General features: G+C 36.1%; 1 protein-coding gene across 7 annotated transcripts in view; it reads left to right on the top strand.

The window, feature by feature from the left end:
• Positions 1-26979, top strand: part of KHDRBS2 (KH RNA binding domain containing, signal transduction associated 2) — a 393362-nt gene that overhangs the window by 305510 nt on the left and 60873 nt on the right. For all 7 annotated transcript variants that reach the window (XR_005828603.1, XR_005828605.1, XR_005828602.1 and 4 more), the window contains exon 7: positions 20707-20789. Coding sequence is in view for 2 of the 7 variants with exons in the window: in XM_040599141.1 (XP_040455075.1) it covers positions 20707-20789 (83 nt within the window). In the remaining 5 variants the exon portion in view is untranslated. The remainder of the gene's footprint in view (positions 1-20706; positions 20790-26979) is intronic.

Here is a 26979-nt window from a genome sequence, read left to right on the forward strand (position 1 = left end):
AACTAAAAAATTAATGTTAAAATGTTACGTGTCAACTTTCTGTATGATCAAAAGGTAAGTTAAAAGCAAGTCTTGTTCTGTAGCACACTTCCTCATGGCAGTTGTAAGGCATTTCTAGAAAACAGCTGCGTCCCAGGAAGTGAATCAGATACAGAAGTGGAAAGGGGCACCCACCAGCTTACATGAAAGAAGAGTGAATTTGTGCAAAATTTTGTTGAGAAGGTCAGAAAGAAAAAGACCAAACAGACCACAAAGTTCAGTGCTAAAGAGGAATTGAAAACAATGTTATTCTCTTCCCACACACACACATATCCACGGGTTTTGTTAAAACATGGCAAATCAATTTAAAAAAAAAAAAAAAGATCTTTGGAATAATCTGGAGAACTATAGATCAGCAAACTAGGCTTGTCTACTGGAAAACTGGTAGAAAATCTGAAGAACCAAGTCAACAGATGAAGCTAACACATGAAGAAAAAGCTTTGACACAAGCACATGCATGGGGTGCTCATTCAGGAAGAATCAATGCAGCCTATCTACAGGCTGTGTTTTCAAAAATAATAGAACTTTTTGCATGAGGCAGTGAAAAAGTTCATGTGATGGAAGTTAGTTCACTAACATTTCTGAGAAGACTGTGATTACGTTCTTTAAAAAAACCAAAAACTTAAAGGTATTAAGTCATCATGTATATGAGGAATAGTTTTCTCATGGATTTAATTATTGAATAAAAGATATAAAGTGTGCACAAGTCCCATAGTTTGCCCGTATCTGGAATGGTGTAACTCCAGTGTAAAAGAATGAAAAGGAAACATTTTTTTTTTCACACAGGAAGTAACTTTTGGAATCTGTATCATAGTGTTACAGGTGCAAAAAAATGAGTTTAAAATTAGTTTAAAAATTATCATAAACATTCATGGGCACTTGCAACCACTGACATAGGAAGTCCTTATATTACTATTGGTTAAAAAGTCAACGTGCTACTTCTCAGACTGTGTCTGAGATCATCACCCCTTTATTTACTCTAGATGGTACTTCTGTCTAGTTGTCTATCCTTTTTATACTTTTTCTCAAAATGTTTGCTACCATTTTCAGTCAGACAGCATAGTAGTCTAGTTGGAGCTTTGGTGTGGTCAGTGATGTCTGATCTTATATAGGGTGTATAGACAGTTTTATGTCACGGAGTCATTAATTGGTACAACCACAGCTGTTATACCTCAGTCATTTTACTACAGGACAATAAATTCAGTCTCGAAGATATATTCAAGTAAGCACTTCCAGTGCGTGCTTTGCCTGTGGGCATGATGGAAGATGACAGCTGGTATCAAAATGGCAATGTAATAGCACATCTGACCACTATGCACCTTAGAGGCACCTTGGCTTGGCACACAGGAATTTTGAAAGAACATTACCTATCTTTGATGGCTGTTATCTCTGCTGAAACCTAAATACATGGTTTCTGTACCACAGAACATTATGGCTTAGATTGCTTTCAAAGATACTTTTTCTAAAGCAAACTGCTGTTTCAGAGTAGTTCCTGTGTTGTTTTAACATTTTGTGATACTGTTAAGCCTGACATCCACAGAAACACTTGAATGTCTAACAACCCTTATTTTCATAGTGATTGGTATTAATCAGCAGTGTTAGTGCTTAAATATCTTTTTAAATCTAGCCTTAAGGCATTTAGAGGGAGATGTAATTCTTGTTTTTTCTTAGTTTGTTTGTGAGATTTTGTTCTTCCCCCAAGTTTTCTTGGACATCACTTTCATTTATGTGACTAAAAGGCTAGAAAGTACTCTTGTATTTTTCATTTGAAGTTTCCAGATCTTTTAAGGTCATCATAAAATAAAAATTAAAGGTCTTTTCCAACATAAATGATTCTATGATTTTAATTCACAAATTTAATCCTACAGACTTTCTTCCTTCAGACTCAGGTTGTTACCTTCATCTCTTCTCCTAAACTCTCTGTCTTAAAATGGGAATCAGTATTTTAAACTTTTGACAGCCTTGTTCACCACAGATGATCTTAAATTAAGTATGCAATGAAAAAAACCAAGCATCCTATTGTTGTAAACGTGGACTCTACAGAATAGAATGTTTCCATGATAAATGACGCTTCATAATAAGCACCTAGGACAAGAGGTTATAATTTATGTTTTTAGAAAGCAACTATGTAACAAAAGCAATTGGATTTGATGTCCTATTAACCTGGAAAAGTAGTACTTTGAGGCTGATCTGGATCCAATGGCTGGAACAGTGCAGGGGAAACACAAACAAAATTTAACAGAGATATAGTGTATCTTACTGCTCAACAGCCTTTATATTTGAATGTATCCTTATGTTTATTCTACCTTTTATATTTAGAATCTAGCACGATGTTTTTTCTTATCTTGCTGTATTTTATAATGATGATGAAGATTATAGGCATGAAATATCTTTGCAGCTCACCAATATTGATTAGCAAAATTATTACTGGGGGGGGGAGGGGGGTGTTGTGTTGTTAAATGGTTTCCTAAGGTGCTTACAACTAAAGAGAAAAGTTCAAAGTGGTCTTTGAAGGAAATCATGATAACAGAAAGTGTAAAGAAGTAGTAAATTTAGGATATTCTACAGCTTGAAGATGATCCTCTCTCATGAGGATGACAGACTTCCTCGAAGAGTCCTTGGTAATTGCAGTGTAATCCATAAGAAGTGATGGTTTCATTCTGTTCTTCAGTCTTTCTTACTTGTTTTCCTCTGTTGCTCCTTGCTTCTTTCTTCTCTTCTGCCCTGGCATGGGTTGCCCATGGGCTGCAGTCCCTCAGGGGTGTCCCTGCTCCAGCGTTGGTTGCCTAGAGCTACAGTCCCCTCAGAGGTGTACCTCCTCCAGCACAGAGCACCTTCTTCCAGGAGTCAGTCTCCAGCCATGTCTCCTTTGAGACTGCAAATGTTTGAAGGCTTTCTTTAATTTCTTTTTTGTTGTTAATGTACCTGGACACTGAAAAATTAGTATGATCTTTAATTCCTTTGCTTGACCGTCACACCTCTTACTTAGGCAAATTATTTATTTTAAATGTATTTATTCACTGTGGATCCTGTATTATCCAAGTAGTCCATGTTGGTTTAAATCTAATTAATTGTATTGCGACAAGACTAAAAAATTAAATGGTCATGGTGCCTTTGAGTGTGACAGAAAGAAATTTGATAAGTGGATATTAGTAGGTACCTGTAGTAAATTCATTTTGCAAGTACTTTAGGAAATTTCCTTGAAGGTGGTTCTAACTTTTATGCATACACATCTAGTAGCAATTCTTAAGAAAGACCAGCTTCAGTCATATGTCTTCACAGAAGGCTATTAATTTCAAGGGAAAGGTTTCACTTTTTTTCAAAGGAAAAATTGACTGGAGAACTTCATTTTATTGTAAAAATGTATTGTGACTAAATCAAAGTACTTATACAATTTCAACTTCTGGTAAATTATGAAGCTCCAGGGTTTTATCATATGCTCCCTTGGTTTTCTTTGTGTTGGTGGCTTACCTTTATGTCAGCATCCACCAGGAATGCTTGGACAGACTTTAGAAAGCCTATAAACTCTCTTAATAGTATTTTATATGTAGAAAAATGTAGAAGTACAAAAGGTGTTAATCTAAAACACATACACAGAAAAATTTAAAGAAACATACAAAACCCCAAAATAAAATCCTATTTTAATAGAAGTGGAAACAAAGTATTAGGAAACAATGTTGACTCTTAAAAGATGCTAACTAGAAACAAATGTTAGAGTAAGAAACAAACTGAAAGTTCTATATAGGCAGTTTTGGAGGGGGGGCAACATTTGAGTTTCCTGGTCACGTTTTATATGACTACCCTCTGAAATGTAATGTTAAAGTGTAGGTATAACTAAACAGTTAGAGCAAGCAATTTTCAGACGTGTATACATCAGTGCTTCTGTCTCAATCCTTGTAGTAATGGAAGAGAATTAATGTGATGTGATATGAGATTAATTTAAAAGATAAAATACAACTAAAAAGTAATCGCTATCATTCCCTTTGGATGAAATAATAAAGAAAAAACCCAAACATCTCTTTTCAAATACCAGATATACTTGGGTAATTCATAATTTTCTCACAAACAGAAATCTCAGTTTTTCCTTCACAGTTTTTCAATTATTGTGAGATAGTCTGTCAGCTCTCAGACACACTGGATGGGCAAAAGTGGACAAACTTCTTTTATCATCTGGCAATCTTCATTGTTTTGACATGCAGTTATTATAAATATGTGATCAAAGAACATTAAATGAAGGTCTGAAGGGCAGACTACACCATTTACGTCTTAGTGAAGTCAGATGAGGAAATGTTTTGACAAAGCAAAAGGATATTACGTCTGTCGTGTTAGCTTAAAACTGTTCAAAACCTAAAGAATAAGTTTGAAAATTCATTGACTCTTACGAGATAAGGGAAAAGTCAAATGAGGGTAGTCTGTAATAAACAGAGCCACACCCTTAAGCTCATCAAGACAAAAATGTATTTCAGTGCAATTGTAAAACATATTTTTGCAACAATGACTTGCATGTTATAAGGTGATTTAAACCTGTTATTGGACTTGCGTCTTAAGTGGTGGATATTCAAGTGTTTGAATTGGTGAAGCCGAGCAGATATTCATGAAAGGTTTATAAAATAGCCTTTCCAATAGCATCAATATCTAATCTGCTCTTAGAGCTGATGTGAACAAGAAATGAGTCATAGGTGATTTAGGAAGGTGGTGATGTGATCAAAGTAATTCTGAGGGTTCTTTCTTTACTCTGACACAGATTTTCACTTTGATTTTGAACATGTTAATTATATTAACACTTAGAAATTCTATTTTCTGCATCTGTATAACAGGGATAGTGATGATTAATTATATCACAAATTTGCTTGAAAGTTGAATTCTCTAATACATTAAACAGAATCCGTATAATTATTTGTATTATTAATATGATAGGTTTTGTTATAAATAATGTCAAGTAGAGTATAACATATTTTTTTTCATTTCTGAATTAATACCTATAGTTACATTTCCCAGCTTTAAAAATGCAAAAAAAAATCCCACTTGTTTTTCTGATCCTGATGCCACTGAAGTCCTTGAGAGTGTTTCCAGTGTTTTAAGGAGGAACCACAGTTAGCTCAGGTGATAATTTGTTCACATGCTGTAACTATGAAAATATTGTAGACCAATATGTCAATAACGTTTCTACCACATGGACTGAACAATCCAGGAGACAGATTAGTCATGTAGGAAAATATTTTTCTTTTCTGCTTGTCTTTTCTGTGATCAATGCTAGTTTCTATGAAAAGCAGAGAAGCTGATTCAGGAAACAGATATATGCAGTGGGTTTTGTGTTTGCTTTCTCATTAAAAGGGAAAGCAAAATATGAAGTATTGCTGCTCTTTGTGAAGTTAACATTCCAAAAGACAATTAGAAGACTATCTGTAAACAAACAAAGCCTTTACAAAGATATTATGTACTTAAACAGCAAGATTTACATCTTAGATTCAAAGGTATTTGAAGGATGAAAATCAAGAACATTAAAAAAATCGCTGTTGCCAATTTTTTTCTGTTATAACACTGTGGTTAGCATCCCAGTTGCGATGTTATAGGTATTTTATATAGCATGCTTGAATTTTGCTCAATTATGTGTAAGTATCTATTTATGATATGGTATAATTATCCCTTCTTCATAATATATATACTTTACAGCCCTGAATCTTCTTCTGAAGCTAGAAAACTAAGGAATAAAGAGGAGCTATATCTTTCTTGTAAAATGCCAATGGAGGAGAAGAGATAATTTTACCTCAGTTTCTGTTTCTGCTGTAAGGATGGTAACACATTGTAAAGTAACTAAATAGAACTCAGAATAATTACTGGACTATGGATTGCAATCTAAAATTTCCTTCTCTCAGAATATGTCCCAAAACCAAATTTGGATATTCACACTTTCTTTGGCCACCTCTCTTTCCTGAATTAATCTTTAAAATTGGGGGAAAAAATCAGAGTACCAGTATCACAGAATAACTTAAAGCCTAGTTGTTGCAATAGCCACTCTCATTAGAAATGTAGCTTCAGGCTGAAATAAGAATTGAATCGGATTTGTCACTTCACTGGAGTGTTGTGGTATTATGTTCTTTTGGAAAGAATTAAGTGGTGTCAGCTGTGTTTTGTGGGCAGACTGATCATGGATGTATGTATTAGATATTCTTGGGGCATGCCAGCTGGCTCTAAACCTTCCTGGATGATACATGGAGAACTTCTATTTAGTGGATACTAATTACGCATTAGTAGTATACAGTTGTTGAGCTGTTCAGTTCTGCCAAGACTGAAGCTACAAGCCTGCCCAGAAGAAAAGCTTTAGAAATATAAACCTCAAAATTTTAGGTGCTTCAAGACTTCAGACATGTGGGTAGTTAGCCTTGCTTTTGGAGGATAAGTGCTTAAGTCTGCTCCCAGCTCAAAACACTAATGTAGCTACATCCTTCATCTCCCAGTAAATTTAACAATTTGAATTCTTTTTGGGTGCCTGGGCACAGGTTCTAATGTCGTTTGAGGACCCTACAGCCTTCTAGACAGCCACAGAGGACGAACAATGCCTCATAGGACCCAGCAGAGACCTGCCCCTCTGTACTAGGAGGCAAAAGCCAGATTATGTTCCGATGTCTAAAATGACAGCTACTGAATTGAGCTCTCAGTGTCTACCTTATGATCAGATGTGAGGCATCTAGTTTTCACACTGGCACCAAAATGAGTTATTCTTGAACTAGACAACTCCACGAAATCAGTGTCCAGCAGGCACCAATGTGAAAGATGTCTTTCTAAGAGGAAAATTTTGTGGCTTTTCCAAATGAACTTCAATTTAATTTTTTTCATATCTAATTTTTTTCCTTAAGTAAACTTAACCATATTAGCAAGGCACTCCTATTTTGTTCATTACGTTCAACTTCTCCACTCCACTCTTGAAATACAAGAGCCCCTTGGATCCTCAGATAGCACAGATGGCAAAATGGACAAGAAGAATGTTACTTTTAGTTCCTCCAAGAAATGTTTTCAGTTATGTCTGGCTGCTCTGATTTTCACTCCTGTGCAGACTGCAAATATATTCATCAATCTGCCTCAAGGTCAAAACTGAGATACAGCCTTCTTCAATTGGCAAGATGACTACAGTTTAAAAGCTGAAGACTGACTTTTGATCACCAGTGATGCAACCCTTAATGTTTATTTTAATACTAATAATTAAGTATTATTTCAGTGATGCTTGCAATTAAGTGCTGTAAATGTCCTTCCTACATTTTATAATTCCGAGTCAGGCTTTAGGCTTCCCAGATATTCAGGGTGATGCTCAGGAGTTTACCGATCTCTCTTTACTGAGGCATCTCAAAACATTTTACCAAGGCAATAAATACTGTTTAGCCCCAATTACTTAGTTCCTATTTAATATAGAATGTTAAATAGAGAAGTCCATATTCAGTACACCTGATTGAAATCTATGTCCTTGACTGGCTACTAGTATGTCTAGAAATATGTAAATTTGGAGGAGAGCTTCATTTTTTTATATTTTTAGAGAGATACATTGTGAGAAATCACTGTCACATTAGGTCAGCTTCTTTTGCTTCTTAGATGTATTAACAGATTGAGATTCAGGTAGAGGTGATGGATTAGTTTTAAGACAATGAACTTCCTGTTTTGCTAATCTACTACAGCCTCTGGCAAGTAGAGTTCTTGGAGTCAGCATGATGGGACTCAGAGGTGTCAAATATTTTCATGAGCCTGACTTGCATATTTCTTATGATAAAATTTGAATACAGAGAATCATTAGTGACAAAGAGTCAGCTTCTTTTCAATCCATATCCCCTTAAGTGAGCAATTTGTTGTAGTCCACAAGTGTATTTTTATATATTTATTTCCTTCAGAGTTTTAGTATCTTCAGTTTAGAATTGTGTTTTACAAACTTACGCAACAAAGAGCTTTTTAAACTGAAAACAGTGGAAAGAGTTAATTGAAGAAAAAAAATTTTAATAGTGTTTTGATGTTTTATGTAATCATGTATACATTTTTATGGTGGACTAATTCCTAGTCTTGGTTAGAGAGAAAAAAAAAAAAAAAAACAAACACCAAGACCCTTGATGCTATGGATTTTCTGTTTCAAAACCCAACTGAATACTGTAATGAAGCACTATATAAAGCGCTGACAACCGCCTCTGTGAATCATGAAGATTTTTTTTTTACATGGATTCCTGAGTCATTGACCATTACAATCACAGCTAAATCAATGTCTTTATTTTCTCCAGTGCATTAACAGAACAAGGATGTGCCAATGAGGAGATAATACTGCCATTGTGGAATACTGGTCTACTGGCTGAATAGGTAGTGATGAAATATCACCAGCATGAACCATCCCTTTTTAGAAAAAATTGAGACTTTAAAGAATCATGACAGTTATCTTCAAGCTCAGTCATTATAGCTTGTAAGATGAGAATAACCTTCTGCTCGTTTTTTAAATATTCAAGCAGAGTCTAAGAGTTTGCTGGCTTCTTCACTGAACTGAGAGTGAAAAAATTTATCCGTATGCTTCTCCTTTTCTACTTCAATAAATGCCAACTTACCATCTTTAACTTTATTTCGTTATGAACTCTCCATTCTTCAGTACTCCCAAAACTGATGTAGGGGTTTTTTAAACTTCCTACCTAAGACCTGATATGAATGTCAAAGAATTCAATTTAAGAATTCCTTTTAACATTGTTGCTCTTTAAAACAAAGAAGATCTGAGACATGAGTAAAATTTTATGTTATCCAAAGCAAGATACTATCATGGCATAAACAAGATAAAGGTGAGTGTGCTAGAACAATGTTTAAAAGGAAATAGTAATTAACAAATTATTTCTTTTCCTTCCTTTAGCCTACTTACTAATCTTCCTGAAGTAGAATTAGGATACATTGCAGTCTGTATTCCATACCATAAAAATACCCCTGTATAAAATTAAAATAAAAAGAAAGAAACAAAGATGGAAGTTACATCAATAAAAATAAATATAAAAAATGGCTAGAACTCTTTAATAGCATACAGGGATATGTAATAACTGAGGATATGGCCTGAGTGGTACTCAGGATGGAGAGCTTTTCTAAAAATCTTGGGTTTTTTCTACAAAGCTGGAGAGAGAACAGAAATGTTTTGTGTATGTTTGTATGTGTTGCAGGGGGGACACATAGTTCTTCCTAGAAGATTAATGCAAATTGACTTAGCATGCAAGGTATAGAATCACACTGAATTACTTTGTGCTGAATATGGAGCTAAAACGGTTCTGAGCTTAGTGAAAAATTCTAACGAATGATAACAAAACCAGCAACAACACAAGATTTCATGCACATCCGTCAAATGTTCACTGCAATCTGTGTTGTGCTTCCATTTTATGGCCAGAGAACAATCTTTTCAGATATCCTTTTCTTTTAGAAGGTAGCCTGCCTGTCATTCCTTATTATTTATCTAATGTAGTTGTTAAAAAGAGGAATTAGAAATTACACCTCGCCAAAGTTTTAAGTTATAGTGAACATCACTTTCTGCCTTCCATCCTTTTTAGTGAGTCTGAAAACCATGTACGTTCGTGGAATCTAACTGAATGAAAAGAATGCAAAAATATTGCTGTTACACAAAAGCAAGATAGGCGCATGTGTATATATGTATATCAATTTGTATGTATATATTCTGTAATGTATTAATATACAGTATACAATACAAGAATCCATTTCTTATAAAAACTTTTATTTCTACAGTACAGGCATTTTTATAACTATATCAGATGTTATGATGACAGTGGTCAGCTAGAAATCTTGCTCTCGGTTTATAGGAGCTCACCAAAATCTAGAATGTTACCTTTCCCCAAACATTGGTGAGTGTAAAGTAGAACAGTGAAGTTTGTATGATTATGATTTCTATGAATCATTGCACATTAAAATGTTCCTATAATCAACATCTTGTTAATTTTTGATTGGTAAGTATACTAAAATAGATAGCTGAAAACAAGTGGAGATATATTAATAAAAATTAAGTTGTGAGCTAAAGAGATGGACTGAAAGAAACGTTGAGATTCTCTAGGTCCATTTTCAGTTCTACTGCTGGACACCATCAGTAGACTATACAGCGACTGCAGCAGTCATGGCCCTGGATGATCTGTACAGTGTTGGGAATCCAGCCCTAGGCACACTTGAGAAGGTTGTTGAATTCTGCTTTTGGTGTCTCCATTGCAGTGTTTAGAGCAGAAGAGGTATTATCAGATGTGCGTTATCACTTCTACATGGTAAATGAAAATCAGCACTGGACTGATTGGCAGTCCATCAGTATTTTTAATCATTTTTTGTTCTTCATTTGCTGACAGGCTGTGTCAGGAAGGGTCAGAATCACTATTCTGAAATGAATAGTCTCACAATTAACAGATCTGTTGGCCTTTTTTACCTTTTTGTAGGCTTGTTCTTTCTTTTTATTTCTTGGTAAGCATTAGAGGAATTAGCATAGAGATACTGTTAGGTTTTCAGTATGTGGATTTTACTTGATTCTATATCTTTAATGCACTTAACTCAGTTAATGTTGGAAACATCTGGTCCATTTTCTGAGTTTCTGACCATAAGTGATAGCCAGCAGGTAAAGGCTGAGCTTAGACCAAAGCGATTACAGCTGTGTGATAGAAAGACAGTAAGAACAGTTTCTCCTATGGAATGCTACAATTTCTCCTTCCTTCTTGTGCCTTGCTACAGTCTGGGATCATGATGAATCCCTGTTTGCAGCATCACAGTCGGGCTGCACCAGAGTCTAGGAATATGCCTTACATAGTAACAGGATTTTAATTTCCCATTTAATATGGATTTTGTTACTGTGATGCATATCCACATCACTTCCATCACCTTAAAAAAAATAAAATCTGCAAATTCCATCTGGTGCACAGCACAAAGGCTTGCTGAGTGTCTTGCTATGAAAGCCATATTGAGGTCCATACATACTTTCTGGGTGGATTTTAATGCAACAAAATTCCATCAGACTTTAAGGATTTAATTCAGGCAGGTCATCACCACCTGAGAGCCACTTGTGTTATAGGCTTTCACTTTAGAGAGCTAGTCATAGTATTTGACACTCTTGATCCAGTAGAATCAAAGATGACTGGACATCTTCTCTGGCACAGCTATTTGCCAGACCCAAGAAAGAGGAAAATAATTTGTGGGGGTAGGGATCTGTATAAGGGTTTTGTGAATACTTGGGGGTTCTGGCTTGTTGCTATGTTATCTGCTGATCAGTATCTCTTGTCTGTGTCAGGGTTACATTTGACTTTGAATATTTATATTAGAATTATTTTTAAACAAAAACAGAAGAATGTGACACAGAAATCAGAGAATAGTGAGAATACATTTTACTGGTACAGTGAGATATATTTAGTCATATGGGATAAAGTTAGCAGAGATGTCTGACACAAAGATCTATTAGGCTGTCAGACAGTCTCCCGAGAGAAATGGTGGAATCCCTACTACTGGCAATATTTGGAATTTGATTAGAGAAAGCACTAGAAAATGTGCAATCATATTTGATAGGAGCTCCTAGTAGATGATCTGTTCTTTTCCATCCCTAATTTCTCTAATTGCATGCTCAAACTTGAGGGAATAACAATTTAAAGACTACCACTAAGTATCTCAAAAAGTATTAAGCTATTTTTACTGTTTTGCTCATTACTCTATTCACAAATTAGAAGTCCCATCACATTCTACATGTTTGCTTTTAATTATACCTGGCCTTTCTGCAATAATTCCTGCATGAGATTGTGCTGGTTAAGTTTGCTCTTCTTACATATCTTTTAAAACCAAGAAGAACCTGCATTACCTGTAATGCTTGCATTTTATACATCATGCTAAACTGTATTTCCTAGTCTGACAATACCTGTTAGAAAATGAAATATTACAGTTAAGAAGTTGCTGGGAGTAGACTGTTCCTTTTTTATTCCTCTACAGTACACAGGGCCAAGAAGAATTTCCAGTAACATTTTTGTTCAAACATGATTAGCAGCATTCATTGTAAGCAGCTCTTGTATAAGTTTAATCATTGTCATAAGCAGGAAAAAAAAAAAAAACAAAACTAGTTTTTGTTCTGCAACTGATATCAACTTAACATTTAGTTTCCCTAGTACTAGATTAGTTTTCATAACTTTCAAAATCTACCTATATTTTTCACAGTAAGTTTTATTATGTCAACTCTTCAAAATGTAAGTGTGAATGAAAAAAAAGTTTGATCAATTCAAATATATAAACTCATGAGCACATTATTCAGGTTGGAAATCCAAAAATTAAATCAAAGGTATCATGGCACTGGTGGAATACTATTTAGCTTAAGTATGGCTTAAAAAAGCCACAAAGTAAGAGTTACCATTGTTATGCCTTCTAAATACTGCTTTATGAAGAAAAATAAATATAAAAGTAATATTTTTATGTAAAGAATCAAAAAATATGCAAAATGCATAATTTATATAGCAAGGCAATTTTAATTTCATTGTCCAAATTTGTCAGAACTGTTTTTCTATAAAATTAGATTCTAGGAAATATGTGATGAACTATCTTTGTAACAGTCTAAGACATTTGGAATTTGATTTGGCAAGAGATGAAAAAGGTGTGGGGTGTCTGGGAAAGATTAGGATATAAAGATTCCAGCATTAAGAACGCCTGAACTCTCATCTAGACCTGCTTCAGGATTAATATATAAATAAATCTGTATTTGTCCTGGTTTTGAGTGCTTTAAACAATGTTGTCTCTAATTCCACTCTGAAGTTTTGTTACTGTTATGAATTACTAATTCATGGAATCCTTAAGGGTTAAATGCATTTAAACAGAATAAAAATGGATCAAAACCAGTGGGATTGCACATAGAATTAACCTATGTAATTTCTTTTCCTTTCCTGACATAGAAAATACAAGGCTATTTTTGTGGAGCTTTTTTTTTTAATGCTGCAGTAAAATTGGACAGATCTCATAGCTGTTAATCATGATGACTTCTACAAGTCTTTTCCTGAAGGAATTCTGTAAATTCAGAGACATGAGCAGTGTATAGATTTTGAGGATGTATTTACTAAAGCACATTATCTTGCATTTGGCCAAGTTGTATTTAATCTGCCTACTTCCAGCATTAATAATACATCAGAGTGAAATTTTATTTTAAAGTAAATTCAATTCAAACTCCTGTAAAGCACCTATCAAAGCATTTCTACTCTTTGCTAGTACCTCAGCACTTTCTTGCACATTTACAAGCTCCAAAATAGACAATCCTGTGGTCCAGTTTTCAAGGGCTGGAAAATAAAAAGGAGAATTCCTTGGAATTCCCAACCATTCAAGACCTTGAAATTTAATTTCCTAGGTTATTGTAAAGCTTATTTAAGGTTTAAATGGTTTACTTTTAAGGCATCATGTCTAGCAACTCAAACCTTTGTGAAGTGCTTTAAACCATCAATAAGTTGTTAAACTCAGACAGAAGAGTTGTCAGTCTTTAGTAGATACTTGTAATGATTTCTGTATCTACGATACAAGAAACCTCAGTGCTCCATGGACAGATTTTGTCAACTCCATCTACTGATTATACAGCTGGGAGATCATCAGGATACACAAGAAGCTCACCATCTGCTTTGCTTAAAAATTTGGAAAAAGAAATATTAGATATCATAAGGAGATTAAAACCAATAGTGGGTGTATTACAGCCCATCCTCCCTTGGCAGCCAAAGACTACTTTCTACTCTTCATTTCATTTCACAGGGAAAATAAATGTTTCATTTAAATGCCATTTAGGTGATGTATTGTCACCAGTGCAACTTGATACTGTAATATATTATCACTGACGTACTATGTCAAGTACTTGAGTACTACTCAAGTACAAGTCATCAGTAAAAATAAAAATTAAAAAATCCTTTCTTCAGATATCTCAGAATCATGCAAAAATGCAAGTTATTGCAGATACACAAAAATACCTTGGATTATTTTTCATCTCCGCTTGCTGCTTATTACTGAGAGATGCCTTTTTATTGATACTGGAAGAAAGATGTTTCTGCGATACATTCCTGTGCAATGGGAACTGAGTAAAAGGATTGCCACTGAGCATAGGATACCATTCCATAAGGAAAGACATTATGAAAAAAAGCACAAGTAGAATTGCGTAGGAAATGGTTTCACTGTTGATAGTAGCAGGGTTAGGGGACAGGGAAGGTGCAGCAAGTTAGATGGATGTAAGCAGCAGCTGATTATACAGAGCTTTGACACATGAATTAGAAGGTTTAATGTGACTTCATGAGCATGGGAGAGCTAACAGAAGGATTTGAAGAAATAAAGATGTTAGTCAGATGAATGTTGTAGTATAATAATTGCAGCAGCAAATTACGCTGTATTCTACAGTCCTGCAAATATGGAAGGAGTAAGAAAAGTTTCATTGCTATTAGGTTTTCTTTTACATTTTCACTCCATTTTTATTTTCTTTTTCAGTACACCAAAAATGTGGTTTAGTTGTTGTTCATTCACTTTACATTTAGTTGAAGAAGTACAGAAAAAATGGGGATGGAGGTGGGGAGGAGCAGGGAGAAAGCTATATTTAAGAGAGTACACAGCAATTCCTTGAAGTAACTGTGATTCTGGTTTACTGTGACTGCTTTGGCACCGCACAACTACTTGCTTCTGTGGCCCCTGCCCTATCTTTATCTCTTTATCTTGCATACCATCAATTTTAGGACTTCTGGATGGTAAAACTTGTTTAGATTCACTCATTCTTACTATATTAATTGTTCAACATAAGATTTAATTAAACCATTGAAATATGAGAACGTTAATAGCTTGTTTATGTTCTCTGCTTTGAATATGCAAAATCTCTGTGACTGATTATACTGGAATTCCAATCATTTTCCCATGGCTATGAAAAATGTTCACCTCTGTATCTTTTATCGTTCAGTTATAACGGTGTTTCCAATTGCTGGTATGTGAAGAATAAGACTGATTTCATTGAGAGGTCAAATGTGTTGAGATTACTTCATTGCCTCTGGCAAGCATGTCTACTCTGGGTTGTCTCAGCACTGTAGATTAGTTCATATATTGCATTTATGAAGTCCATAACATAAAGCTCTGATTTTTCAATTGATTAGTGTTCCCATTTTCATTTCAGCATTATTTTTGTTATTATTACTACTATTTATAATTTTGATGGATATAGTGCCACTGATCTTTGAGTTTATTTTCAAAATGCTTGGTAGATCTCACTAGTGAAGGGGATATATATCATCTTCAGCAAAGTGATGATATCTGGTTTCTCTTTTTCTGACCCTGGAGGTATAGCTGAAGAATGCCAGATATGACAGCAGGCATACATACTTAGGTAGTAATTTAATCAGAATTTCAGTTTCTAAGCATAAATTATGATTCCAGGAATCCTTGCTCAGCAACACTCCAACTTCCCAGGCACTTCAGAGAGATTCATCTGCTCAAACTGCAGTTTTTCAATACTGAATAATCCAAATCTAAAGTAATTACAGTTTTTATCCCTCTTTGTAGTCAGTAAAGAGAAATTGCTATTTGTCTAAATTACATAAAATTAATATATCAAGATGTGTTCCTCTACATCTACTCAGAGCTGCCCCCACCTTAGAACAGCTTGGGGTCTGAGCACCAAATTTGTGAGTGTGACTGTGATGGAAGGCAAGTCCTCCCTCTTACAGCACTCTAGAGAGGCTCAACCAGCTCAGCACTCATGAATCATGAACACACAATGATGTATCTGCCACTTTTTTAAAAGCAACAAGTAGATAAGGAGATGACAGTAGTACAGCTCCAAGTATAATAGCTGTGATCTGTTTTAATTTTGGTTAAAATTGCCATTTCTCTGTGACATGATTTGATCACCTTAAATGCTCTTTGCAGGAAAATTTTAAGATTCATTAAAACCAAACACGCAGTATGACTAGCCAAGGGCATGAGTCATACATCTGGAAGGAGAAGGCTTCCCAGATGTATTTCTTTATTTCTCTCCAGTGTTTCGTATACAGTAAAAGGAATGAGACTGAAGATTTCCCATAGTTGTTAGCATTTCCTGATTTGTGGGTGTGCAGTCGCATGCTAGATTAACTCAGCGTCTTTTCTGAAGAGTGCTGTCTGTCTGCCTGAGATGCTGGTCTTACATGCCCACCCACCCTCATGCATCATTCCCAGCGTTCTAATTGCATTCTGGGTCTGAGGTTGCTTCAAAACAACTCTTAGCAGCACTTATTTTTACAAGCTCAGCTTTCTCTAAGCAATAAATGCTTTCAAACAATGAAACTTACATAACTAAAGGTTAGTTATCTAAATCTAACGCATCCGTCCCGGGTTCCCTTTATAGTCATTGGAAAGAAAGCTCTCATTTAGAGTGCAATTCAACTTGTCCTCAAATAGGTGTCAGAAGTATGTGGGATGAATTACCCTCTAAAAATGTTTGATTTCTACCCTGTGATTCTTATGGGAATCTACTGCTAGGTTAATGGTAGATGACTGGATTTTAGCCTTGTAAGTTAAGGTGATACAGATATGTGAGAAAATATGGATGTGGCCAAGTTACAATAGAAAAGAGTGAGACAGAAGCAAGGAGAAGAAAGAAGTGGAAATTATACAAAAGCCCCTTTACTGAGAAACAACTGGTTTTACTTGGAGTTACAATTAGAGGTGGATTTTTATAATCTCATCTTCTCTGAGGTACAGTACTAATTTCTGCGTACTGCTGGGTGCAGCAAATGAGAAGGACTACCCTGGTTCTCAGCTGCAGACATTTTTCTTGTTCACATATTTGTCAAATACAGAGCTGCATAATTCACTTTACTTTGATTTTTTGTTTGTGTTTTGCTTTTCTTTCTTTAAAAAAATGTCTAGATATGTTGCAGGTTGCTACCTTAGAAAGAGTTGGGCTATCATCTTTTAAATAAAAAGTAGTTTTGACTTCTTTACAATGTATTTCATCACATATTACCAGGACACATGTAAAATACTGAGTAGGGCAGTTTTCATTAGAAGTATTAGAATTATTTTCCTTCTTGGTTCCCAGAGCTGAAACCTACCATTTTTCAGAGTATGCTGTGAGAATCCTATTTTCTAAGGTATGTAGAGAAGAGGTGATTTAAACTTGGGTGCATTTGAGTGTGGACTGTTATTGTTTGAAACAGGGTTTTAACATTAAGTAAAAAATTCATGCTTAAAGAGATCAGATTGTGGTAGATTACAATACCCTTGTTATTGGTGATGCATATTAATTTGTATTTCTAATATTGTGTTATCTGAAACTTGGAAAGGATTTGAGTAAATCTAAATAAATAAAATAAATCTTTCTTAATATCTTGGGTGTTGAATCAAATAGATAACTTTTTCTCGGGTAGTAGAATATAAGCCTTTTTTCCAGTTCTGTCCCTTTTTTCTTCTACAGCCTTTCCCCCCTGACTATAATTTTGTTATCAGTGGTAGGGTGTATTTGCTCCTGAAGTGATTGTTCCCAATGTTAATTTAATGTGCTATTCTGAGATTCTTCTAGGAGTTTTTCCTGTCTTCACTTTGTGGGGAAAGACTGGCAAATACTTAAATATGCTCATTTTCAATGTAGTCTTTTCTTGAATTGTGCTGTATTTTAAAATTTTCCTTGATTTTTTTGGTTATTATTTTTAAACTCTAAACTATACCAAGACTCCTCAAAATCATCCACAATTATTTATAAACATTGTTAGGCCACTGCAACTCCAGATGTGTATTTCTGTACCTTTATCTCTGGTTCAGGATGTATCACTGTAAGGCCAGAGTGAATCCTAGTCTTTGAAAGACTCACTTTCCTTTTCACTGACACAAAGTAAAAAGATCTTTTTCTTATGTTTTTGGAAAGATATTTCATTAAGAAATACCTGAGATAAAAATAACCTGGCATAAAAACCTAACCTAGAAACGTCTATCGGTTTGAATATCTTTAATAGTTCCCCTGCTTCAGATTTTTCAGTTAATTCCAGTAATCTGAATGGTGGCGGCAGCTGCCATGAGGAAATAGACTCCTCACACAGGAAGAGTCTTCCCAGGCAACCAGACCCAGTGCCCTGGATAGCCTTGAGAATCAAAGCTCATCAGCAACTTTTTGGAGTTCAAAGGAAACTCTTTTCCTTAGGTCCTGCCTATCTGCATCCCCATTAACCTCTTCAAAGAACTCTGAAGATTTAGGGAAGTGCTTTCTTCCCCTTCCCTGAAACCGGGTGGCTTGCCCCTGTCACCTTTTTTACAAGTTTTCTAATATTCTGATGAGCATGAAGATGGATTCTCCAGTGGTGGACATTGATCAGATCAGACCCAAAGTTGCTTTGTCCAAGATATTTCTCCTTGAAGAGCACAGACTCAATTAAAAGTCACAAGAACTTACATATGGGGTGGAAGGTCTAAGTGTTATACACACATATGTGAAGATTTCTGGTGAAATAAATGAAACTAGAGATTATAGAAGAAAAATGTCATATTCAGAACACTGACAGCATGGGTAATCAATCCGTTTTCCTTCAGTGAGGTAAGGATACAGCACTAGCAACTTAGAATATATCTAAGGGGACAGATGCTCTCATCAGCATATGTTTACAGAATGTTTATCCATTTAATATGGTTGGTTGGTTTGTTTAATAACATGGACTAATAGACCTAGAGGGTGCATGAAGGAGTCTTGACTTGCGAACTAGAAGATTGCACTGCATTTTGAGAGGGCATCCTGGGTTCTGGTCTCTGGGTTTATACAGAACTTTTCTTGGGAGCACTGTCCTCATCCTACACAGGGCACAGAATATGTGAATTTGAATGTCCTCAAACTCATAGCTTCTAGATCTTAACAGGGTCTGCATGGGAGCTGGGTGTTACATCTCTCAAAATGTGTGTGCGAGAAATACGTTCAAACATTCAAGTTGTGTGTTCTGAGGAGCTGAAGGTTAAAGAGGAGAAAAATGCATAGTGAATTTGAGACACTTCAAGGATGTGAAAGGAGCTATTTTGGATGTCACTTCTAGATGCCTAAAAGGCTTCTTTGGGACAAGGGTGTCTTGGTATGATACACCATATTAAACTTTGAAAGAATGCTAGTATATATCTTATATAAATAGTTCACCTGTAGGATTACAAGATAATTCCCATACAGATTGACACAAATAAGAGAACATTATCCAGAAGATACTTTTTTTATGTATTATAGATACATTACATTGTGCTTTTTTCCTCTGTCTCTGTTTTCCAACCACTCCACTTGAACCATTCGCACTGTATTGCCCTGTTCTGAGCCTTGAGGGAGGCTGTTAAAATCTGTAATGTAAACCCACATAAGTGTCAGCTATTAACAAGTGTCCTCTGCCCTGCTGGTGCTGAACGTTGATCCACCTCAGGCATCAAGAAACTGAGAGCGCTAATTTATAAATGTTGCCTTTCCTGTTCTCTCACGTGGTGGGTAAGCATGCTGAAATGTCTTTCCTCTAGCTATTCGGCATTATATAGGAACTTGCATCACCCTCATCTTCACAGTAGCAGGATCCCACCCAGTAGCATACTAATCGATGTGACTAACATCCATCTCCTGTGACTAGTTGTTTTTCTCGTCCTGTTCCCAGAGGCAAGATTGTGTATTTTGCTATATAGTGTTAAATGTATCACTGTAGTCTGCAGAGGTACGTGGTTAACTGTATGTTTTGCTGAGTTTATACTAATGAAGGCTAGTCAGACAGGTGTACTTCCACCTGAAGTGGAAGATGACGGGGTTTCTTTCTGTGGACTTCAGATTCTGGGAGAGGCCGTTCCCCAGTATCAGAGTGGGACTCTCCTTCCCGAAAAAGCTTTCCCCTGGATTATCCATCTATTTATGTATTTATTTATCGTCTGGTTCCTGAGCACTATTTGGTTCAGAGGCAGCTACAATAGATCATAATTGCCCACGGCTCCCTCAGTCGAAGATTCAGACATTAGATGGGCTGAATCATCTTCTGAAATCACTCGTGTCTCTCTAGCTTAGGCAGACTGAGCATTTGTCGGAGCCCTTCATTTAGGACCCTTAAGCTGGATGAGAGGAATCTGTATTAAAGCGTTCATCAACCTGTCACAGAAAAGCATGCCTTTTTTAAAAAGAGTAGGATGCTCAATGAAGGAAAAGGTGCTTGCTGTAAGTTATTTATAAAAATCATAACCCATTACTTCTGTCACAAACATGCACAAAACTTGTTTCTCATGTTTGTTTGGTTGTTGTTGGTTTTGGGTTTGTTTTTTTTTTTAAGTAAACTTAATCTTATGGTACAATAAAATTCTTAGTAATATTGAACAGTCAATGTATTTTTCCTGCCATTTGTTCATTTCAACATGGAGCCATTTATGTAACAAATTGCTAGAAAATTATTGTTATCATTATCATTCATCAGTATTCTACAAAGATCCCACTGAAGCACTGTGGTTTGAGCAATACGCCGCAGTTTATCAATGAGTAAGCTGAGTTCTTAAATGCGTAACTGATTTCTTTACCCTTGCGAAATGCAGGTAGTTCTTCACGGTTCGCAATTCTCATCAGTAGGCTGTTTTACATAATAGTGGGGAAACATAACACGTATATATTTTGGTGTAAGTTACTTTTACATCTTGATAATATACTTTGATTCATCACTTTTCTGAGCTGTGGTGTTCTATTTTTCCCCTTAGGGATATGATGATGGATATGGGGGTGAATATGATGATCCAAGCTATGAGGCATACGATAACAGTTATGCCACCCAAACACAAAGGTAAGCACTTGCATTTTTACGTTAATTTTCAAAGTACACTTCTTTCTCTTAGCTTTTCATGTAAATTTCCTGTTTCATTTTCCACATTAAATTTTACAAAATCTCTATAGTACTTTTAAAAAGCTGTCAAAAAGTAATAGTGGCAGTCAGAATTTATATACAGAATTATTCAGGTGAAGCAAAAATGCAAGCAGCTACGCTTTTAAAATAGGTGCAAATTCAGTGTGGTTTTTTTTTTAAAAAGTCATTATATCATTTTCCTGTCTGATGTCATAATGAACTTGTTTGTGCAATTTTTTTTTCCTTTACTAATCCAAAGTTGTCAAGGGAATCTCGTATTTACAGCTTTTACAATGTTTTGGGCAAAACCAGAAGGAAATAAAAAAAATAATTATGATGGTAAATACCCAACATTGGTTGGCATACACCATCAAGGTAAACTATGGAAGAGAATTGCAAGCCTGAAGTAAGGCTGAAACTGTGTTTTCAGCCAGTTACTTTCTCAGCAACTCTCAGAATTTATAAAAGCAACCAAGTTTGAAAATTTATTTTATGTCCTTACTGCACGCAATAATAGGAAAAATTACATTCATAACTTTTATGTTTTGTGTCACTAAAATGAGGCAGCAAAAATGATCGCCTTTATGTATTAATACACTACACACGTATCTTAATTTGACAGTTGTTCCATGTTTTTTAAAACTGGAATGACAACTTTTTCACAGTTAAGCTGAGCGATAAAAGGGTGATTCAGCCAGTTATTCAGACAATGCTCTGATGGGTTGCTAAGACTACACGTAAGATTGTGGGAAGGCAAATAAAAATTTAACAAGACATAGATTTTAACTGAGTTAGTGTGATTCTCACTGGGCAAGAAGGCAGTGTACGTGTATAGAGGTCTGCACTCCAAAGACCAGAGGACCTTAAACTTCCTTTTGTTTAGCCATCTTTTTTGTTGAATGCCTTGCTGATGAAAATGCCTTTCAGAATAAAGTTCAGCTCTGGAACTGCTGTAGTGAGTGGCACTTGAGCTAATAAAAAATACTTTGTAAGTATTTTTATAACCAGTGAAGTATATTTAAAAGGGTTTGTCACGCCTAAATGTGAACCCCATCAAGTATACTTTAACAACACTTATAAGTAATTATACATTACTAGCTTCACCCATCATGTCATTGTGTAGGTAGATATTCTTGTTGTCAAATGTACTCTAACTTTTCTGAAAAGAATTTAGCCCATCTTTTGCTACAGTAGTGACTTGTCAGAGGAGATGCTGCCTCCAGTGTAAAAATATTCTGTAATGTAAAAAGAAAAGAAATTTCTCTGCTATGACATTGCTTTATATCATCTGAATTAACCTGTAATTTCTTTGCAAGGTGATGTCCCGGGCAACTAAGTGACCAATATATCAAGTTTATGAGGACTTTATTATAATCCAGCTAGAACTGGCAGTGATAATGTTACTCAAGAAAGAAAACTTACAGAGTCACATAATTTTGTTAATTAAACAGCTATTAAGTTTAGTAGTCAGATATGTTTTCTACTAACATGAGGTACCTCCAGGATATTTGATCTGTTTAAAATCTGCAACTACAACATTTCCTTTTGTAATATACAGCAGGACACGCAGTCATTCATGTTGAGTGGTGCTGAATGCCGCAAGTAGTCTGTTGATTTCAAAGAGAACACTTTCGAAAAACACACTCCTCATTTCAGAGTTTTAAAGAACAAATGGACCATTAGATATGCAATTTGGATGTTTGTACCTTATTGGCCATTTAGCTTCACAGAAATGCCTCCCTAATGAGCCAAAATAGTACAATACAATGAAATATTATGACCTAAATATTTGGTTAGATCTATATATCAAAAAGTTTTCTCCCAATCTCAGATCTTGATTATTAGTATGCTCCAATCATATAAGCAAGACATAGCATGCACACACCTAACAAAGAAGATAAGTAGCACTGCTTCAAAGTACTTCTTCATCTCATCCAGTATGTGATTTACAGGAAAAAAATAACAAAAACTTGTAGGCATTGTCTGTGCTCAGGAAGAAAAATATCATTACTGCCCTCTGCCGGGATTGACTGAAATTCTAAAGCATGAGACAAGAATAAATTGTAGTTGGTGACTTAAGGCAGAGCACGAACGCTTCTGTTCACATTAAGGTCAGAGTTTCTACTCACTTTTTTATGGCTCATTAAGGAATCAATATGGGAATTCTTAGAGAAAGTACAAACTCTTGCCTGTCTGTCTCACCATGCATGTTGACCAATCCTTTGCTCTCTTCATTGCTTCAAATAGAAGAATGTGTTGGGATGGGGGGCACAGACAGATGAGATGGGATGGAGGGCTGAATGCAAGCTGAATTCAGGGTGCTTTAGAGCAGAGCACGTACAGTAAGTTGTGCCTTGTTCCCCTACTCACCCAATGCACAGAATGAAGCTAGTGTTTGGACAGCCTGCCACCACCATCCCTATTAACTATATCTTTGTCTTCCAAACCTCACATCTACTTCCCATTTGCTCACCAGAGGCTTGCTGCCTGTATATATTCCTTCTCGGGGCCCTTAGTCCTTCATTGCCCAAGAGGTCTGATTTAGACCTTTATAAATCAGGCTCTGCCAACAGCAGGGAAAACGAGCACACTATCGACACACACCACTGTGCTACAGCAAAGGATTGTGATTTAGCAGAAGGATCACCAAAAATACCAAGCCCCAAGACCACCCAGATGCAATTAGTGATAAATGCTGCACTTCTGTGCACACTTACCTGAAGGTTTGTTTTAAGGGTTGGGGACAATGTTGCAGGTCCAGCCATACATTTTTGTATAAGTCCTTCTCTAATGAACTCTGCCGCTGCCACCCTCCCAGACAAAGAGCTCTGTCCTTCATGACAGCAGTCTTATTTTTAGGCTGAAAATAGGGGGATGGGGTCATTTATGGAAGAGACCATGACACAGTCACGGGATCAGACTGGAATGAAACCCACAATAAGTGTGTGGCTGAATGAGCTAAGGGGCACCTCAAGAGCACTTTGAAATGGACGCAAGGAGCAACTTGAAAAAAAAGAACAGCAGGACCCTCACTATGGTAAGTGCCACCCATACTTTATTATGTTTGGGGAGGCTTATTTTAGGAAGGGGGGAATTATGGGCTATGGCAAATACAGTCCATATTGTGTGAGGTATGTCTTGTTTTAAGTAACAGAAGCTGTATTTCTAAAGCCACCTTTTTTCCTGCTTATCTTCCTGCCCCATAATGACAACCCAGAACACAGGATGGAACCCTAGCACAAAGATTTAAATTAACCACTGGCCGCCCTTCCCAACTATGTCTATAACCATTATTTACAAGATTACATGAAAGACTACAGGCTTAGCAAGGACATTCAGAAACCCTGCTCGTTTTAGGAAATTGTTCATACTGATGTCAAAATACAGTTTTTAAGGTAATCAGAATGAAAGCTTTGTCCGATGCCAAAGAGAACAAGGAAACAACCATTTCAGTGGGAAGGGGAAGACAACTTCTGACATACTTCCCATGGGCGATGTTGCACTGCACTTCGAATTTCTTGATGAAACCTCTTTTCCCTCTGTCTTCATCTCCTGGACACACCAAGACATATTCACTAGTTGTTAAGTTTATACACTACTCCCCTAGGCACCTCAAAGTCAGGTAGAGAACACTCAAACCCTTCTGCCAACTAGATTCACCTCTCAAACCTCTAGTCTGACAATTTTTTTAAAAAATATAAATCCTAGACATGCTATTTAAAAGTAAAAAATCCTTTTCTTAATATGATTGCCATCCCTGCTCTTCACCATTGCCTGTTCAGTTGTGTCAATGGTGAGGTGCAGAAGGGAGGTGAGGGAAAGAATTAGCCTGATGTTCTCAAACAGCAGCATCTCATCTCGGCAACCAGTTAATACCCATTTAAGTTTTCCACTCCCCTTACACTTGGTACTTAAAAACTTGTAAGTATATTCTGGTTGCCTAACAGAATTCTGGCAATAAACAAAATTACTATCACTGCAGAGGTGCTTAGCTAGACTCAACCCTCACCTGTGAGCCATTCTATCAAATGCTGCCCAATTTCCATTGCTAAGGTAGGTGTTGTTCCTGTGCAGGCCTGTATAGGTATACTGCTTGTCCACTTTTCGATGATTCTTAGCCCTTCAAACATACTGATGTTCTCAATGGCTTCTTACCTTCAAGCCGAGTTGGAACATGCAGTGGCAAACCTTCTTCCTTTCCATTCCCACTCAGAAACCAATTTGAATAAATAAATATGATTTTCACAGGGCAACAAGCAAGTTCATAAAACAAAGCTCCAAAATGGTAGAAATATCAATTTCCTATTCAGTTGTAATACAGAAGATGTAGGAGAATCCTGTTAGTTTTCAAAGTATAATACACTGTTTTTATTTTCTTAGCAGGAACTTTTAAGTCTGTTGAACCACCACCACTGTTCAGGATTCATGAGCTGAGAACACTAGGTCACCAGGAGAAAAGGATGCGAAGTTTTATGAGAGGATCTACAACATCTGCCTCTTTGGTTACCCAGAGGTTGGTAGGAGACCAGACTGTACCACATCCAAAGTGTGTCCAAACCTCTCAGCCAAGACCAACAGAATAATTTTGCAGAAGTGGATCAGTTACGGATGAATCAGCAGAGAACCGTGATGGCCAGCAGAGCCATCTTCAGCTCTGCTACCATAGCTATAGTCATCTCCACTGACCTTTGTCTCTGCCAGCACCAGCAGTTTCATTTAAAAGGTACCACGTCTCACAGCCAAAAGAGATACTAAGGAAATACGGGACAGACTGGCTGGTGATGGGATGAACTAGGAAGGGTATGTTCTATTTAATCCACTTAGGCAACCATATGTAGTGTAAATAATGGTGCCTAACAGGGAAAAGCAAAGGAAGTAAATGAATGTCCACTGAAACTTAAAATTTGGGTTTGGTATAATTTCCCTGTTCTACAGTGCCTGGCATTAGCACTGTCACATCAATCAGTTCTGGTTTTTGTGAACAGGTAGTTGGTATACTGGCCATGGCTTCCAGGGCTGATTAGTTGGCTTGTTCTTCTGTCATAAGTTCTGTCTGGCTTTTTTAAAAAAACATAGTTCAGCTGAAAAATGAGTTGCTGAAAAGGTGCTTACTAAAGAAAGAAGAGTCTGTGACTCCCATCGTAGTCTGGAAATAGATTGCAAATATCGGAAACCCCATAACATACTGACAAGAAGAATAAATATTTCAGTGATAAGAGTTTAATTAAGATAGTGCAAAATATTACAGTTACAAGATGCCATCCTGCAGTGACACAGGTCTTCTCATGACATGTCTTTCTCAATGCTAATAACAAAAGTATAACGAGAAAAACAAGTTTCAGGGCGTATATGCTGCCTATGTCCACTTTTCTTCTATGCCAGATAGTTTCTGTGACCATGTCAATGTAGTAGCATCCCTTTAACTACATGTTCATAGCAATACCTATCAGTTCAGCCTGTAATAGGCTCTGCAGTTCTGAATCATGTTCTTATGACTCAGAACCACTGAAAATTTCAAAAGCATATTCCACACTAAGATGGAATATATGACAAGTTACTGACTTTGAAAAGGAACTTTTTTTCCTTCTTATTCATGTTTCTATTAAATTCATGCTGTCTACCATACAGCTTGTTTACAGCCCCTTTTTCTACAGTGTGGGCTGCTAATCCCATTTTCAAACTCCATTTTGATTTGTGGGGTTTTTACGACTGATAGAAATCCTTTTAGGAACAATTAAATTAAATGTGATGTTTCAAGCACTAAAAAAGTAAATGTATTTTTAATAGAGCAAGCTACTGGCTTTCATATTTTTTTCGTGTTGTGTTGAATGACAGCAAATAATTCTAGTCCGTTCCTTCAGGATGATCTCATAATAAAGATATCAGATCTTAATTTTTCACAGGTTACATTTTCTCTAGATACATAAATGTACACAAACTGAAGACTATAATACATCTCGTAATGAAGTACAATGCAGCACTGGATGAACTTTGTTTCTGACTGTCTCCTTACTTATGCGGAAAAGGGGAAAAAATCATTAGGGAAAAAAATCTTAGATGCAAAAGTATCAAGAGAGTGAAGAGTTTTATTAATTTGCTATTACAAAGGAAATTAATATCATGGATAACT

Source organism: Falco naumanni, chromosome 6 (genome assembly GCF_017639655.2).
Source record: "Falco naumanni isolate bFalNau1 chromosome 6, bFalNau1.pat, whole genome shotgun sequence".
Taxonomy (NCBI): Eukaryota; Metazoa; Chordata; class Aves; order Falconiformes; family Falconidae; genus Falco; species Falco naumanni.